General features: G+C 45.6%; 1 protein-coding gene across 8 annotated transcripts in view; it reads right to left on the reverse strand.

The window, feature by feature from the left end:
• Positions 1–17,773, reverse strand: part of MARK2 (microtubule affinity regulating kinase 2) — a 112,008-nt gene extending 94,235 nt beyond the window's left edge. For 3 of the 8 annotated variants that reach the window (XM_083716234.1, XM_083716233.1, XM_083716231.1), the window contains exon 1: positions 17,066–17,773. In XM_083716234.1, the coding sequence (XP_083572360.1) occupies positions 17,066–17,122 (57 nt within the window). In that variant the 5' untranslated portion in view covers positions 17,123–17,773. Of the gene's footprint in view, positions 1–9,663; positions 9,817–17,065 lie in introns of those variants that run through there. The other 5 variants (XM_083716241.1, XM_083716239.1, XM_083716230.1 and 2 more) reach the window with 3 other exon arrangements.
• Positions 17,774–18,128: the final 355 nt, after the last annotated feature.

Below are 18,128 nucleotides of genomic sequence, written 5' to 3' on the forward strand. Positions count from 1 at the left end.
TCTAGAGCCAACAGGCACCTCCAGATTGATGCAGAAGTACTTTTCAAAGCAAGAGAGCTGCCCCTGGTTTGCACAGCCCTTCAGAATATTGCTAGCAAGCTAGCAGAATGCATGTGGTAGTTCTGGGGGTTGAAAGCAGCTGTTGGGGGAGGCTGAAGGCACAGAAGCTGTACTGGCTCCATTCCCAAAACCAGCTGACCTTCCTCCTTCCAGGTTCCCAAGTCTTAGGGGAGGAACTAAAGCATTAACACAGGCAGAAAGCATAGCTAGAAGTGAGAGGCAAAACTGGAGGAAGAGAAGGGGCTAAAGGCAGGCAAGATCCAGAGGCCAGATGTGAAGCAGATTCTGTTCGACTTCCAAGGTACGACTGTATAAGAATAGCATACTAATTAATTTAAAAGTTCTGAGTGCTGACAAAACATCTTTTTCAATGCCTGGGTGTCTCAAATGGGTGGGGCTGCTGGCTCAGGAAGCCACATAACCTCACTTTGGGTCGACATGAAGAGTATCCTTGTAGCAATAAAGGAAACTGTATGTTGAAAGGGGATGTTGCTTAGCTTTTGCTAAAGCTCTTGTACCAATGCTATATTTGGATTTCTTCACACCTCTAGGATCTCTCAAATCTGAAGCTGTTTTTTTTTTTTTTGTACCAAGTTGGCATTTCTCTTAAACATTTATATACAACCATAGAGACGAATGGGGCCTTGTAGGCCATTAAATCTAACACGGTTTCACGCAGGAAATCCAGGAGACAACAAAAGGTCATTCATCCTTTAGCTGAGCCACCCACCCCTGTAGGGAATCATTGTCAAACTGCTTTTACCATGAATAATGTGCTCTTAATGTTCAATCAAAATATACCCTCCTGCAACTTAAGCCTATTACATCTAGCCCTGTTTTCTGGAGCAGCAAGAACAAATCTTTTGCCCTCTTATACATGACAACCCTTCAGCTATTTGAATAATACAATCATTTCCCAACCCACTCAGTTAGACTCTGGGGGGAACATATAGATCTTGAAAGATATTAAGATGCCATCCTATGTAATCCATAAACCCTACCAGATAAGGGTATTTCAGTGACCCTGTAGGTCATTTTACCACCAGTGGTCACCAGTCTATGCCTGCTTAAAAGTCAAGTCTTTGCCACTTGTCAAAAGGAAGCAGTGAAGAAGTTTAGCATGCTTCTCCAGCCTGGCTACTGCACAAAGGTGAACATGTACATATAGTGAACCAACCATTTTTGCTTCTGGCTCTACCTCACCACTGTCGTATGGTGACCCCAGGTTGTCCTGAAGGGAATGCAGCCTTTAGACTGGAAAAAGGTTCTCCATCCTAAACCACCTAAACAATGGGAAATTACTTCCTGTAGTGAATAGTACAGGAATAGTCAGCTTTAGTCTCATCTTACATAGAGGTAGTACCGTTTGGCTTAAGTAACAGGCAGAAAGGCACCGTGGACACATTTCATGTCAGAAGATGTGCAGGTGAAAGAATCCCTGCTTGGCATCTGCTGTGATGTTGGTTCATGAATTGATGTCACTTCACAAGAAAGATTGTGTGAGTGAAACAAACTCTGCTGGTCTGTTTATAAGGGCTGCTCTTCTGTCAGTATCTCAACATTTATAGTCAGGCCAGGAAGAGCCAACCAGATACAGACAGCGCCATGAAGAAGTCCTAACACTATTCATTCATTCAATTTATACCCCATCCTTCCTCCCCAAAGTAGTCCAGGGTGGCATCTTCTCCCATCCCCTTTGAAGCCTCAAGAGGCTCACCAGCATACAGACTCAGTTTAAGTTGCTGCTGATCCTGGTACAATTTTTGCCTGAACTCTGTTCGCTGTACAGGATTCTACATCATCTCAGTTTGGGCAGTGTCTATGGCTCAGTGGTAGAGTATCTCCTTGCATTCAGAAGGATCCAAGTTCAATCCCCAGAATCTTCAGCTAAATGAATCAGGTAGCAGGTGTTGAGAAAGAACTTTCTCTGCCTGAGATGTTAGAGAGTTACAACCAGTCAGTATGGACCAGGGACAGCCAACCTAGTGCCCCTTCCAGATGTTACCGGACTGCCAACTCCCACCAGCCCCCAGTAACTATGGCCAATGGGTATGGGCTGATGAGATAGTCCAGCAATGTCTGGAGAGTACCAAGTCAGCAACCCTTGTGACTAATCTCTGGCATACCAGTTGTTGCTGATCTACAGGCAATCCTCAACCTGCTCTATGGTAGCTTCCTGTCTCCTATGCATTCTCAAAAACGCATCTCTTTCCCACATCTACTGAAGACACTACTGGAAAGATGTGGTTCACCAGTCTAAAATAAAATTTCTGTTAACATGCCAGTTCCAGCGAAAAGCCCTTCAAGTCTTACAACAACAACATTCAGTTATCCAAGAACTGCAAGATGACCAGAAAGAAAAATCGGAAAGAGTTAAGAGAAAGTGAGTCATATCACTCTAAATTTGCCAAGCAGAGGTTAAGTGCGGGGGGAGGGGGAGCGCAACATGAATTGCTGCTCCCCACTTAAATGCTTAAATTTTTTGCGGCTTTAAACAAATTGAGTACTGTAATGCCACTGATGAGTAAACTGTCCATCCAGAGCCAGAGCAGGTGGACCATTGGATCTGGGAAGGGAATTTGCCGACAGAGGTATTCAAGACCCAGGCGGCTGTTCACCTAAGTACGCATCAGCAGGCATTTGACATGCTTTTCCAACCTCCACCATCAAACCAAGACACACATACCCCAAGCAGACCCTCTGCTAACCCCCTTCCACCTTAGACGCTGACATATCCCCTCAACAGAACTACAGTGGTACCTCGGGTTAAGAACTTAGTTCGTTCTGGAGGTCCGTTCTTAACCTGAAACTGTTCTTAACCTGAGGTACCACTTTAGCTAATGGAGCCTCCCGCTGTCGCTGCTGCACCACCACCGCACAATTTCTGTTCTCATCCTGAAGCAAAGTTCTTAACCCGAGGTACTATTTCTGGGTTGGTGGGAGTCTATGACCTGAAGCGTCTGTAACCTGAAGCGTCTGTAATAGAACATGCAGAGAGAAGGAGTCTGTTCAACTCAAGGAATAGCTTAGTAAAATGAGCCGAAAGGTTCAACCAATGAATGTGACCACATCCTATACATACAGCACTGGGGGAGTGCATGGAGGTGAACTGTGACAGCTCTTCAGATATTCAAAGACCTTTTTGTGTCTCCCTTTTATCTCTTCTCCAGGTTAAAAAAATCCCAGCTCCCCACTCCCCACTACTGTTCCTCACAGGATGTTTCCAGGTGCTTCACCATCCTAGCTGCCCTCCTCTGGCTCCTGTTTGTGCAATCTCTCTTTTGACACTGGCAAACATTTAGAATTACATTCTGAAGAGAGCTGGTGTGGCATAGTGGCTTAGAGAACTAGCTGTAAACAGAGAAGGTCACCAGCTCAAATGTCATCTCTGCCAAGGACTTACCATGTGGTCTTAGGCAAGCCACCCCTTACCTGCCCTGAAACTGCAGCATGGGGAATAATACTAATCTATCTTAAATAGTCACGATAAGGAATAAACATAATAGCAGGTAAAGTGCTTCTGAACACTTAATAAGTTATACACATGCTCAGTATTACCTTGCATATAATCCTGACATGAGAAGCAAAAGGGTTAGCTGTTTTAGGCGGAGGGGGGGGTCACAAAAATGTGGCAAGCTGGAAAACTGCAAAACTTACCACATTTTTGTGATTTTTTTAGTTGGCCCTAATAAAGGTGCTGCCCAACAGTGGACTATGGAATCCTGACACGGAAGCTGACTTTAGGATTAAAGTGAATTATTCCTCAATACAGGTATATATTTGTAGAAGAAATGAATTGGAACCAAAAAAATCATTAAACCAATGTAAAAAGTAAGGGTAAAGGTACTCCTGACGGTTAGGTCCAGTCGCAGACGACACTGGGGTTGCATGCTCATCTCGCTCTATAGGCCAAGGGAGCCGCCGTTTGTCTGCAGACAGCTTTTGGGTCACGTGGCCCACGTGACTAAGCTGGAGTGGTACCTATTTATCTACTTGCACTTGACATGCTTTTGAACTGCTGGCGGGCAGGAGCTGGGACCGAACAACAGGCACTCACCCCGTTGCAGGGATTCGAACTGCCGACCTTCCAATTGGCAAGCCCTAGGCTCTGTGGTTTAGACCACAGCACCACCCGCATCCCTTTCCAAACCAATGTAAGAGACGGTAATTACTTTTACATAAAATACAACAAACCAAATGTCTGACAGTTACAGTATGATCGCAACTTACATGCGTTTAACTTGTGCAATCTCAACCATGTGCATTTGAAGGCCAGCTGGTTGAAACTGCACAAATTAAATGCACGCAAGGTAGAGGCATTAAATGCTCTTTTTGCATCAGGTTTTCCTAGCACAGATAGAGCTTTAAAGCTCTCTGGCTTACTTACTGGGCAAGGCCTGCTCAGTGCATGTGCTCCAGAAATATAAGGATGCATACACAGGGGTGGTTCGAGTATATGCACCAGAATGTAAGACCCACGCAAGATGTGATCATACCGTATTGTAAATGTTCAACCCTCTCTGTATATAGATGAGGGCACTGGGGCTCAATGTAAATTGAATAAGAGATTTAAAAAACAAACTGCACTAGCCACTGTTCCAATCTGGAATAAGATTCTTTACTACAAGAATGCTGAATCAAATTAATGACCAACAACCACAACTACCCAAGGCCAATACCAGCACTATTCAAAAAGATGCCATATAAATGATAATTATTATTCACTACAACCCAACCCAATGGCAATTCAACAAACACCATTCACCATTTTCCTTTCTTATTCTCAGTCTGAGAGAACACCTGGTGGCTTAAACATACAGTAAATCAAAATTGAGGAGTAACAGCCCTCAAACCATTCACCTTACTGTCCACAGGTCAAAGTGGACCACTAGGGGTGGGGAAACCTGCTGGATCCAATTCCCAATTCCTTGTTTAACTTAAATGAAAGTTGTTCTTGTTTTTCAAATACATAAGAAACTGCCTTGTGCTAAAGCTAGACTATTAGTATACCCAGTTCAGTACTGTCTACACTGACTGGCAGCAACTCTCCAAGGTTTCAGGCAGGAATTAATTCCCAGCCTTACTTGGAGATGCCAGGGAATGAATAATTCTACTACACACACACATATATATCTACAATCCTCTTGTGCAACGGCAAGCCTAATTATACCAGGTTGACTGCAATTTTGGCTACTGCATGAACACATAGACACTATGGCACAGGCCCCATCCCCAGCCACCTTACTTCTTAGGTGCGGCAGTTAGTAGTATTAAAGCAGAACCTATAACCTGGAGGCTTATCTCCAGGCAGTAACTAATTTCCACATTGCAAAGAAAATGAGCTTTAATATTCAGAAAATTGAAGTAGTCTTAAGACAGCAACAGAACCTGCTGCAATCCATTGTACCTGAAGGCACGTGAATCCAAACACATGCCCTGGAAAAAGTCAGCAGCTAGGGAAAACGAGTTTGCCGAACTGTAACTGTAACAGAACATTGTGTGCTCTGAGTAAACCTTATGACGGATAATGTACAGAGGAGATTTCAGGATGGAAAGCCAGAGAAAGAGAGAGAGAACATTCAAGTCTCCCATTCAGGTAGTTTTAATTAAAAGTAGATTTATGCACAGAGGGAACTTTGACGCCGCTCTGCTCTCCTAACCCAGGTCCAGGATTGCTTAATGAGCATTTTTCCCCTCTGTGCATTTTGCACATTTGATTTTTAAATTTTTTTCAAGGCACTATCGGAAGGGTAGCATTCATTCTTTTAATACATCTCTATCTACAAGTTTAACACTGATCATTCCAGGTCACAGGGAACACCCGCGCCCCCCCAAAAAAAATCCACATTTCCTGCAAACTGCCTCCTGATTTGCAATGCTAGCTACAGAGCTTCTAATGGGCCATATAAGCACAGCCACACTGCTCTGCCTGTGTGGTGAAGGTAGGGGGAGCTAAGTACTCACCAGCTTACTACATTACTGGGGCCAAAAGTTGGGGTGTTTCTCCACACACTTAGAAATGTCAAATGGTATGTTCTTTTAAAAATAACCAAGCAATCGTGTCTCCTCCACCTCCTGAGAGCACCAGCTGGGAAGCCAATCAGACCAGAAGTTAGGAATGTAATGAATCAGACCACTGCTCCTTCTAGCTTAGTATGGTCTGCACTTACTGACAGCCGCTCTTTTGGATTTCAGGCAGTGATCTGTCTCTCGCCAGTGAGATGCGAGGACTGAACCTGGGACCTTCTGCATGGAATGCAGCCGCTCTACCATGCGGCTACAGTCCTTTCTCTTGACTGAACTGCTGAACCTTACTTCAGTACTAGAGATGGGACAGTGTTGGGGACAGCAGGCTAGCTAACAGAATGCGGGGCAGGCCAGATGGCATGCACAGCTCTGCCCACTAACATCTGAGTAGCAACCTCAGCATCTTCCAAGCCTGAGGCAGCTGCTTCCCTATGCCAGTGGTAGGGCTGGCCCTGTGGAATGGTATCAGACCCCTTCTTTGCAAGTGTTTACCCTCTCCTCCCCCAAATTAAATTACCTGAAGACCTCTGCTGATAGAAACACTGGTCAGTGGAATACTGAGAGACCCCGTTGTACTTCTTTCCAAAACACACTGAGTAACTCCAATACTACTGCAGACTGCATGGCTTCAAGACACAAAGCTCAACCAAAGCTGAAAAACTGGTCCCAAGTGCCACGTTAGCTATGGCAGAGAGAGAAGGCTTCTGTTCAGATCTTTGCCATTTAGACAATGTCCAGGAAATGCATAGATCATGGAGAAGCTGCTATTTTGGAATTTGCCAGAAGGCCCAGGCAGCTATAGTACAAGAGTCAGCATTAAAGATGACAGAGAGAGATTAACCAAAAGATCCATGTAAGTTCAGCATCCTGATTCCTACAGTGGCTGACCAGGTGCTTCCAGAACGTTTTGTTTGAGATGTTTATTATACCTATATGAAGTTAAAAAACTTGCTTAATGTTTATTTGCACTTGGCATCCATTTGTTGTTACGAATGAACTTACGAAACAAAAAATTTCACATAGAAAAATTACGCACTGAAAAAAATAATCTGGAAACGCTTCCACCCCGTATCACTGCCAATGACCCTTGAATCTGTGGTTGAGGTGAGATTTGAATCTCATTTGTGATTTAAGCTCCTATGCCACACCAGCAAAGCACATTTGGTTTGTAACCCTACATTAAAAAAAAAAAAAAAAAGTTACACCAGCAGCAGCAGATGCTAGGAATTTACAGCAACAAATAAATCGGATAAAAATGCAGCAAACTATTACAAACCACGGATGCAAGAGAGGAGATTCCTCTACCCGCGAATGAGGTTTTAAGACTATGTGTGCTCTGGTCTAAGCAACTAAATTTGCAAAGCTGCATAGCATGTGCCTTGGATACTGGGTAATAAAGGATAACAAAATGTACTGTTACAGCCCAAGCTTTCCACTGGGTATTAACTACAGTCTCTACTTGTTACAGAAAGTTCACCATCTATCAAGTGTAGCTTGCAAGACTGGCATACAGTATATGTGTGTTTTTTTAAAATCTCAATCTCTCCTGGAGCACCACAGAAAAAGAAAGAGAACACCAATCATTATCAGAACTGGCTTGACCAGTTTGGCAAGCGAGAAAACTTTGCCCTCCTCCTCGTTCTCCACCCTCCCAATGGAAAGCAAAAGGCTGGGTTAAAAACCCTCTTCTTAGACAGGCTGAATAAATGTGCTGCCAGGATATACATGATATCCAGTCACTGCATCTCATCCACCGCACTTGCACAAGGGTCCTCAAGAAGCAGGAATAAAAAGAAAAAGGTGGGAGGAAGGGGCACAAAAACAGCTGGCTGCAAAGTGATGCATAAGTCACCCCTATTGGTATTGGCCTCCACAGATTTCCAATATGAATTGTTGGAGCAATGCAGGGGGGGAGAGACAGAAATAACAAACAGAAGGACAGAGAGATCCAACCACGAATGCCGAAACTCAAAAGCTGAGATGCTTCAAGAGAAATATCCTGCTGTGGTTATGTATATGGGAGCCTGTGCTCCTAGACAGCAAGTGCAAACTGTCTCCATGTAAATCCTCACTTTGCTGCCTCTGAGTTCATGACCCCTTTCTCCCTTTTTGGCCTTGTCAGTCATTCAGACATTCAGTTTCTAGGCCGGGAACTTGGATTAGGCCTGTTCAACCAGCACAACCCTTAGCTAGGAAGCCTGGATCCAAACAAAAGCATTCCCCTTTCAACTGTTTTCTAAATTCGCTTTGACCCCCATCAAAAAAGATGGGAGCCAAGAATGGTGGGAGTTCACTTCTTCAGCAACAAAGGGCTGTGTCACCCCCCCACACACACACACACGCTGCCTCTTCCGCAAGTTATACCTTCCCCGTGTCCCTTGGAAACAGCCCTCATGCCACACTGACAAGCTCTCACCAAGGAAGGGATGGGGCCCAGACCAGCAGCACAGTGGGACCGATGGAACAACTGTGAGGGTTCAGCTGGAAAGGGGAGCAGAAGCTCTCTAGCCGTGCTGCTATGTTTCACCAGCCAGGAGATGGAGCCAGCCACACAAGGTAGCACACAGACCTGTTTATCGGAAATGTTTTGGACACATCAAAAGCAACAGGGTAATTGAGTGGATCAGCTCTCCCCTGGGGACAGGATTTCCAATAAAAAGGGAGTTCTGTATGATTAGATTATATAATAACAGGGTTTAAGTTGTGTGTATACAAGCATTCAATCAAGGCAAGGCCAAAGGGTGGGGTGGGGGAAATCTCCCCTGACTTTACTTTTAAAGGGAATACTTGAATACTTAAGATTTACCAAAGAAAGATCTGCAAAAAGCAACAGAAATGTATTATAATGTTAAAACCAGGGTGGAAAGGGAGAAAAGAGCAGCACACTTCTCAGGAAACAAAAACAAAAAAAATATCAAAATTTCAGTTACTCAGTTAAGAAGGTGCAGCTGCCACAGGTAACCTGAGTCATATGGGCTCTCCCCCCTCCGCTTTCAACTAGTTTAAGCTGAAACTACAGAGGAAAGAATAGGGTGAAGGGAGGAGGGGAGAGAACTACTTTGATTCAGTCATGCTTAAATGTTGACTGAATTTGGTTATTTTGCTAAATAGTTGTTCTTGCTTTATAAACCAAGGTGGAGGATGTGCTTTCCTTTCTCTGGACCCACATTTGTTTAAAAAAAAAACCCCACTGATGAGACCAAAGCTAGAAGGGCTCAAAAGAAAAGGTACCAGGCACCAGATTCAAACCTTCTTTTTCTTTTCTTGCTTTTTTTCTCTTCCTCTGCCACCCCTAAGATAAAGGATGCTGGAGATATATTTAGTCCACTGTTATACTTGTCTCATTTCCATGCTAGCTGTCCTTTTCAGGCCCTGTTGCTAAGACACATGCATGCGCTTGCAGAGAAAGAGGAGAGCCCCAAAGACTCGAGTTAGATGCTTCCCACCCCCTCCCCTCTGTAACACATAGGGAGGGCGACCACTCTCCCCTGGGAAAATAAGGAAAAGCACAATCAAGTGGAAGGCAGCTGTGGGAGCCAAAACTGAGGAGGCGGCGCAGGGCCTGAGGAGACTCACCGGAGGAGGAGAGGACAGCAAAGCCAGTGGGTGAAGGCTCATTGAGAAGGAATTCAAGGCCTGCCAGGCCTCTCTCCTGCAGCTGGTGTTTTCAAGTAACCACCCCTACCTACCCTTGCTACCTTTCCCCTGTAATCTGTTAAGCACGTCACAAGGTGCGCTCACAGTCTTTGCAGAACCGGAACAGTTGCTGCACCCTGTCTTGCCCCACCCTGCAACTACCTTCTGGAAAAGCACAACTCCCCCCCTTTTCAAAACACACACACACAAAACAGTAGAGAGTAAGTAATGCTCAGTACACCAATGAGTTGCCCTCATTGCTATTTAACCTGCTTGGAGTAGAGAGTTGCAAGAATCTTCCCAAGGATGATCCAAAACAGATTTTAATTCTATTAATCAATTGTTGTTATCAATGCATTATGCATACGCTACCTTTCTAAGTAACTTTCCAAGACAGAATACAAATCAAAACCATACTAATAAAATCAACATTTTAACAAGGGGCCATGTAAAACTGCATGATGAAGAAGACAGAAGAAATCATGAATTATTATAATTACTGAAAGGCCTTATATTGAGGGTGGCTAACCTTTGGCCCGCCAGACATTGCTGGACTGAAGTTCCCATTATCCATGGCCATTAGCTGTGCTGGCGAAGGCTAACAGGGCCTGGAGCCACTCCCAGCAGATAACTGACTCTAAGGACATCTCTCAAAAGGTGTGGCTATGCTTTTGTTTTTAAAGATTTGTTTTATTGAACTGTATTGCAGCTTTGTTTAATATTGCATTGAATTCTTATTTACACTACTCTTGATCTTAGCCAAAAGGCCAAGAAGCAATAATTCTTATTTATTATTACTTACTGGCTTCATACCTTACCCCTCCCCCCAAAGAGCCCATATTGTAGATGCACTGTTCTTTCTCGGTTTCACTGCTACATATACTTTATTTATTATTATGTATTAAAGTCATACCTCGGCTTAAAGTTGCTTCAGGTTGAGCGCTTTCGGGTTGCGCTCCGTGGCAACCTGGAAATTACAGAACGCGTTACTTGCGGGTTTTGCCGCTCGCGCATGCGCTCAAAATGATGTCACACGCATGTGCAGAAGCGGCCCGCGCATGCGCAGGTTGCATTCGCTTCAGGATGTGAACAGGGCTCCGGAACGGATCCCGTTCGCACCCAGAGGTACCACTGTACTTACAGGCTGCCTTAAGAGGCACATAAGTATGGTAAACAAACAAACAACATCCAGAGGGCTGCATGAGAGGACGGGCATGTCACAGGTTTCCCCAACCTATAGCACTGTGATGAGGAATGTGCAGTTGAACCAAAGGAGGGTGATTCTGAGAAGGGATCTGAAATGATGGAAACAGAAAATATGAGGAAGAGAGGTAGCACCACACAGGTGATCCAGCAGAGTACATAAGTTATTATGAGCAGCAGATGCCAACTCTGTCCCCATGTCTACCCTGGCAACACTATCACAGGACCTAATAATGTCATCCACGACATCAAGTGTTCATTCACCTGCTCATATTCCAATGTGATATATGGCATCATTTGGCAGGAATGCCCTTCTACATTCTATGTAGGACAAACAGACCAGTCTCTATCCAAAAGAATAATGGACACAAACCTGACATCAGAAAGGTCGATATTAAAAAGCAAGCAGGGGGAACATTTCACCCACCCAAAATATTCTCTGTAGATGATCTTAAAGTAGCCATTCTGGAACATCACAAGTGAAATAGCAACACGGAAGTACTAGATTTCAATACAGCAAGAGTTTTAATACCATCACCTGCGAATTAGCTCAAAACAAAGGATTTCAATGCAGTTTGTGTGTGTGTGTGTGTGTGTGTGTGTGTGTGTGTGTGAATTGGCATATCAATGCCAGGATGTCTTTATTATCAATAACTGTTTTGTGAATTACTATAGTTAATTATGTAATTATCACTCTCTGCATTTTATTTCCCTCTGACCTCACTGTTTACAGCCAGCCAGCCACCAAACCATGTGAATAAACTGTATACACCTGTGTAACTCAGGATAACAATTCATGTATCATCAGATGTGTCCAAAAAAGCTTATGCTGCAATAAATGTGCTAAGTCTTTAAGTTGCCACAAGACTCTGCTATTTTTGCTGCACCAGACTAACATGGCCCCACCTCTGTTACTTTCCAAGGAGAAGGGAGAAATTTACTAGGGTAAGAGTTTCAAAGGAAGAGCACCCAGTGTGCTAGCAAAGGAAACAGCATCTCTTGGACATTGGATGTTGCCTTGCACAAACTCCATCTAGCTCACTGTCTACTCTGATGGTGGTTCTCCAGGGTTTCTAGCAGGGGACATTTCCAGCCCTATGCAAAGGTGCCAGGGATCAAACCTGGAAACTTCTGCATGCAAAGCAGCAGTACCATTGAACAATGGCCCTTCCCCAAAGAGGCGGCAGTCGTTATTTCCCAACTTTCTTATAAGGCCAAAAATATGTCAGAAAACAAAAAGAGCAAGCAACAGCTTCAAATAATAGGGCAGGGGATTCAAGGTGTCTCTAAATGGAAAGATGTAGAATATGGAAGGGGCTCAGGATTACCCATCACCCTGGCAAAGACGGGACAGTGTGATGCATTATTATTACTACTAATACCACCATTAATAAGGAATGCAGGTGGCGCTGTGGGTTAAACCACAGAGCCTAGGACTTGCCGATCAGAAGGTTGGCAGTTTGAATCCCCGCGACGGGGTGAGCTCCCGTTGCTCGGTCCCAGTTCCTGCCAACCTAACAGTTCGAAAGCACGTCAAAGGGCAAGTAGATAAATAGGTACCGCTCCGGCGGGAAGGTAAACAGCGTTTCTGTACACTGATCTGGTTCGCCAGAAGCGGCTTAGTCATGCTGGCCACATGACCTGGAAGCTGTACGCCGGCTCTCTCGGCCAATAAAGCAAAATGAGCGCCGCAACCCCAAAGTCTGCCACAACTGGACCTAATGGTCAGGGGTCCCTTTAGCTTTACCACCATTAATTACCTACCCTTCACCCTAAAGTCATAGTGTTCAACTTCCAAAGTGAGGTGCAGCCACTGCAAGCTGAAATGGAGAAGTTTATAAATTGCTGGAAATGAGTCAGTACACACACTGCACAACCTCAAACAGCAAACTCTCATTGGAATATAGGAATCTGCCTTTGCAAAGTCAGACCATTGGGTCCATCAAGCTCAGTACTGTCTACAATGGCAGGCAGCAGCTCTCCAGGGTTTCCAACATGAGGTTTTCTCATTCTGGAGATGATGGGGATTGAACCAGGAGCCTTCTGCATGCAAAGCAGGTGCTCTACAGCCCTTTCCCCATTCCACTACCCTCCACAACTCAATACTGTAATTTGGAGTACAATCCATCAGGATATTATCATAGACTCAAATAATTGTAGAGATGGAAAGTACACCCAAGGGTCATCTAGCCCAACCCCTGCAATTAAGGAATCACAGCTAAAGACAAGGTGGCACTGTTAAAAAATATGAACTGTGCTCTTGTACTTGCATTCTCATTCACTTTAATGAGGAATGTGCAGGAGAAATTATCAGTGGATTGTGCCACCTAAATCTATCTCTGTCTGCCACTGAGTCACCCCATTAATGGCACCCACAAGCTACTGCTCAACCATGCCTCCTCATAGGGCTGAACTACCAAGGGCAAGCCCACATCCGCACTAGACAATTAAAGTGGTAAAATAGTACTTTAAGAGCCATGGCTTCCTGCAAATGATCATGGGAACTGCAGATTGTTAAAGGTACTGACAGGTGTTAGGACACCCCTATTCCCCTCACAGAGCTACAATTCCACTGGGAAGAGGGTTTGGTTGTTAAACCACTTTAGGAATTGTGGCTCTGAGAGGGGAATAGAGGACTCCTAACAACTCTCAGCAGACCTAACAAACTATACTTCCTGGGAATCCTTGGAAAAAGTCACGATTGTTAATGTGGTTTCAAATGTATGGTGTGGATGTGGCCCAAGATACATGTATTGTATAACTACAGAGGAAATTTTTAACCATCAGCTACAGCTCACCTAATCCTTGATGCATTCCTCCACCCACCTGCCCCAGCCCAGCCAAAGAAAGAATTGTCCCACCAACGCAATTAAGAGATTGCGGAAGCTGCAAAGAGCAGCCCACAAGAGCAAAAAGCTGTTGGAGAGAGAAATAGGCACGTAAGAGGGATGAATGAGACAAAAAGGGTGGGAAGCGGGTTTTTATCCTCTTCTCGGCTCTGAGGGAGTGCTGGTTCTGGGGGCAGTCAAGTGATGTAAGGAGGAAGGAGAGAGTACATATGATCACTCCTCATGTACAGTAGCAAAAAAATAAGCTATGGCAGGTAAGGAAAGGTAAGGAAAGGAAAGGAAGATTCAGGACAGATAAAAGAAAGAGGACATACGAAATAATGTACTTCCTTTGCACAGCACATAATCACACAGCACAGTTAAACTATGGAACTTGTACCAAGAGGAGGGTAGTGATGGCCACCACCTTAGAGGGTAAGGCTATCAATGTCAATGTTCTGTCCTCAGTGTCGGAAGCAGTATGCTTTGGAATACCAGTTGTTGAGAACTACAAGTGGGGGGAGTTGCTGTTGCACTCAGGTCCTGTTCGCGTGCTTCCCTTTAGGGCAGAGCTTTCTAAACTTTTCATGTTGGTGACACACTTTTTAGACATGCATCATTTCACGACACAGTAATTCAGTTTTACTAGCAAACTAGAGGTTAAACTAACCCATTTCCAGCCCCAGGAGGAGCACTGGGAGCGTTCGCACGACATACCTACACACTGTAGCCAACACACTAATATGTCATGACACATTTTGGAAAGCTCTGCTTTAGGGCATCTGCTTGGTCACTGTGAGAATAGGATGCAGCAGTAGATCGTCCTCTGGCCTGACCCAGCAATGCTCCTAGTTTGAAAGAAGGTAGCTTATAAAACTGAAATGTTCTATGTGCATTCCACATGTAGAATAGCAGCTGAGAAGTCTCATGTCCAAACTGCACCTCACCACAAACTCAGTAGGTGGCCTTGGTGAAACCATACTTTTCTCAGTCTCCACCCTACACTTGAAACATAGGAACAATGTTGCTCTACTTTAGATTACAAGGATTACCTGAACAACATGTATGGAGTGCTTTCAGCACTTGAACTGTGTCATCTACAAAATTGCCCACAGATAGATTAGGTAGGCACTCAGAAGTCACCCAAACAAGATGATGCCTCATGACTTGGAATCTCTAAGGGTTTGTCAGCTGGGGGGAATGCATGTTAAGGTGTTGCTTCAAACTCTTGGATGAAACCCCTTTTAAGGGCATGAAAGTGGTATACCTTCATTGAGGAGATGCCCTTTGTCCATAGCACCTGGGCAATTCACTCATGCTATCACACATACATCATGTTCAGAGATAGCCCCCATGGTAGTGCACTCCAGAATGGGGACTGAACCTAAGTGACAGAGTGTTCCTGACATATACCTCTCAGAACCAGACTTTGCAATCTTATTGGTGATTTAAGGTATCATTTGGGCAACATCAAACCTCAAACTCAGTTGAGGTAGTTGACCTATCTACATGTCTAGAAAATGTGCTATCCTCTACCTGCTTCACTGACAAGCTTCCTCAATCCAAAATAATAATCCAAAGAGAAGCATGAAGGCAAGAGTGGTACTTAAGGGGGATGGGGGAATGGGAGAAGAAGAGTGATGTCTCCACATGGTATTTCAACCTCCTGCAGCCTTCTAGATTGAGTTGGCTCCCCAGTGCATCCCACAACAGCACTCCCTGCCACAAAAGAGCAAAAAGGGGAAGACTACTCAATGACTCAATCTCTCAGAATAAAATGCAAGATTACACACACACATGCAATTCCTGACAATTCAACCTCATCCTCTTATCCATTGCTCAATTGTCTTCTTCAGTCCAGCAAGCAAACCAATACAGCTCCTCTCAGTACCAGCACTGTTCACTATTAAGTACCGTTCCCAAGTGTTCTTTCTGGATAAAAAGAGAAAAGATGCAAGAAAGATATTCTCTAACCACCTTTAGCTGCACCTTCCTGTGATTCATTCGTCCCAGTGGTGGCTGCTTGTTACCCAAACCATTCACCAAAGCAATACCTTTCACGATGTCCCAAACAAGTGACAGGTAGTAGTAACTCCACCCAAATAGCCGCTTCTTCTCCAGCTCCTGGTGTTTCTACCTACCCTCCTGGATGTTACCCTGCATGTTATTCACTTCTGCCACCACTCCAATTACCCCACACATCCACCTTTACAAGAAGAAGGTAAGCCTGAAGGTTTCCTTTCCCAGCCTCCTCCTAGCACTCAAGCCTTGTCCAAAGTTTACAGCGCAGAGTTGCCATTCATTGATTTGCTTTGTTAACCCTGCTCATGAAATCTAGAAAGGTAAGCTTCCCCCTGCATCCCCCACGTAAGAGATGAATCAGTGGTGGTGAGAGTTATGCCTGTTGAATTTCTCCACAACAACCTACTGTTGAAAAGCAGCACAGGAGCAGAGTCACTTTAAAAAAAGGGGGGAGCAGTAACAATATCCCTTCATGGGAAGCTGCTCCACGAAGAATGCTCCCCTTTAAACATTACAGTACATGGAATGGAAAATCAAGTCAGATGCAGCTCCTCCCCCACCCCCAAATCTTTGGAGCACAGAGGAGGTCAGGGTTGCCCCTTCTTTTCTATACCTTTTCAATCTTTCCCTGCACCTGCCTATCAAACAGGAAAATAAAAACAAGAGAAGCACACTCCCTGGAATTGCACAAACAGCTGAACAACGCTTCACCTGCTATATTTCTGCATGCCTCAAAATGCTTTTATAGGTTTTTTAAAAGGCACAGGAACACAGGCAGTTAAAAAGGAAAGTGGCAGCCTTAAGCTTTTCCCATCACAGTGCTCCAGAGACTTAGACTGAGGAGGGGGAATGGGTGGGAGGTGAAGAACATCTCATCTGGCTAGATTCTCCCTACCACGCAACTCTTAAAGGGACAGCACTTATCCAGCTTCCCATGCAGGATTGCCACCCGTGTGGTGCTATGTTTTTAAAAATATCTATCTGGTTTCTGACAACAGCCTGGTGGGGGAGGGGGGAATACGTGGGAGGCTTCACATACCCACACAAACAGATGTACCACTACATTTCTGTGACATGGGAAAAGAAGAAGATTCCCTCTGCTAAATTTCCCACATGTGCTGGGCTAACCGAACCAGGATCACTTTTCCTTTTTCCTTTCAAAGAAGAACCTAGACATGCCTCCCCATCCACATTAACCCCAACAGAAGGAATATATGTGGGATCAAGGAACCCCCAGGTTTCCCTGTTGGATCCCACCCCCTCCCCAAATGCACATCCAGCCCTTTTACCTGCTCCGTGTCTCTCTCATTGAGGGTGGGCAGGGGACTCCGACCACTGTTCGACATGGCTTCCTTGGGCAGGGCCTGAGGGGAGAGTCCCCCCACTGCTGCTCAGCTGCTTCCCCTTCTCCTTCGCCCTGACCCAGCTGGAAGGGGTCGGGGTCTTCCTCCTCCTCCGGCTCTTCCTCCTCCTCCTCACGGCGAGGGGGGCGGCCAAGCCACCAGCATGGGGGAAATGGGGCTCAATGGGTGGTCGGAAGGCACCAGCACCGCCTATACATAGGTGGGTCCCGCGCCCCGCCGGGTTTGAATGAGGGGTGCCCGGCTTGACAGTTCACGCGAGGCCGAGGATGAGGCGCGGGGACAAGGCCGCACCAGTCGAAAAAACCCGAAGCGGGGAAACGCCGGGACCCAAAGCGAGCCTTTTTCTGGTCTGAGGCTTCCGAGCCCCGGCGCGCCTCCAGAACCGGGCCCGGACACCGTTTTCCCGTCACTGCCGGTGCCCGAGCTCCACTCGCCGCCCCTCAGCTTCACACAGCGGAGGCTCCCAACATGGCCGCCTCCGCCGGGCTTCGGGAAGTTCCGCCTGTTTTCCGGAAACACTCGAAAGCCGCCTCGACAACAACGGCGGCTTCGCACGCCTCGCTCTCGTCATCCGCTACCCTCCAGCGGTCTGGCGGAAAGTTCCGAACGCCAAGCCGATTCTACTTCCCACGGTGCACGGAAAAACACGAAGGCGCCGGCGGAGAGTTGATTGGTTGGGCAAGGAAAGAAAGGCGGGGCTTTCTTTTTTTGCGAAAAAGAGAGAGGGGGGAAGAGAGAGAGAGAGAGGGAGGGAGGAAAAGGAGGGGGCGTGGCTAAAGCTTTCTATTGCGTTGGGGTGGGAGAGAAAGTCACTGGGAGAGGGAGCGGGGAAGGTAGAGGCAACATCCGGAAACCTGTGGAGAGAGAGAAGTTCGGAAATGGACGTAAACAGCCGAATAGGCTCTGGTTGGCAATGTCCGGAAATACCCGAATTGTGTCCTGTTCGGGCTCCACGGAAAAATCCGAATTAATTTCTCTTCCATCCTCT

This window comes from Podarcis gaigeae (genome assembly GCF_964106915.1).
Source record: "Podarcis gaigeae genome assembly, chromosome: 16".
NCBI lineage: Eukaryota > Metazoa > Chordata > Lepidosauria > Squamata > Lacertidae > Podarcis > Podarcis gaigeae.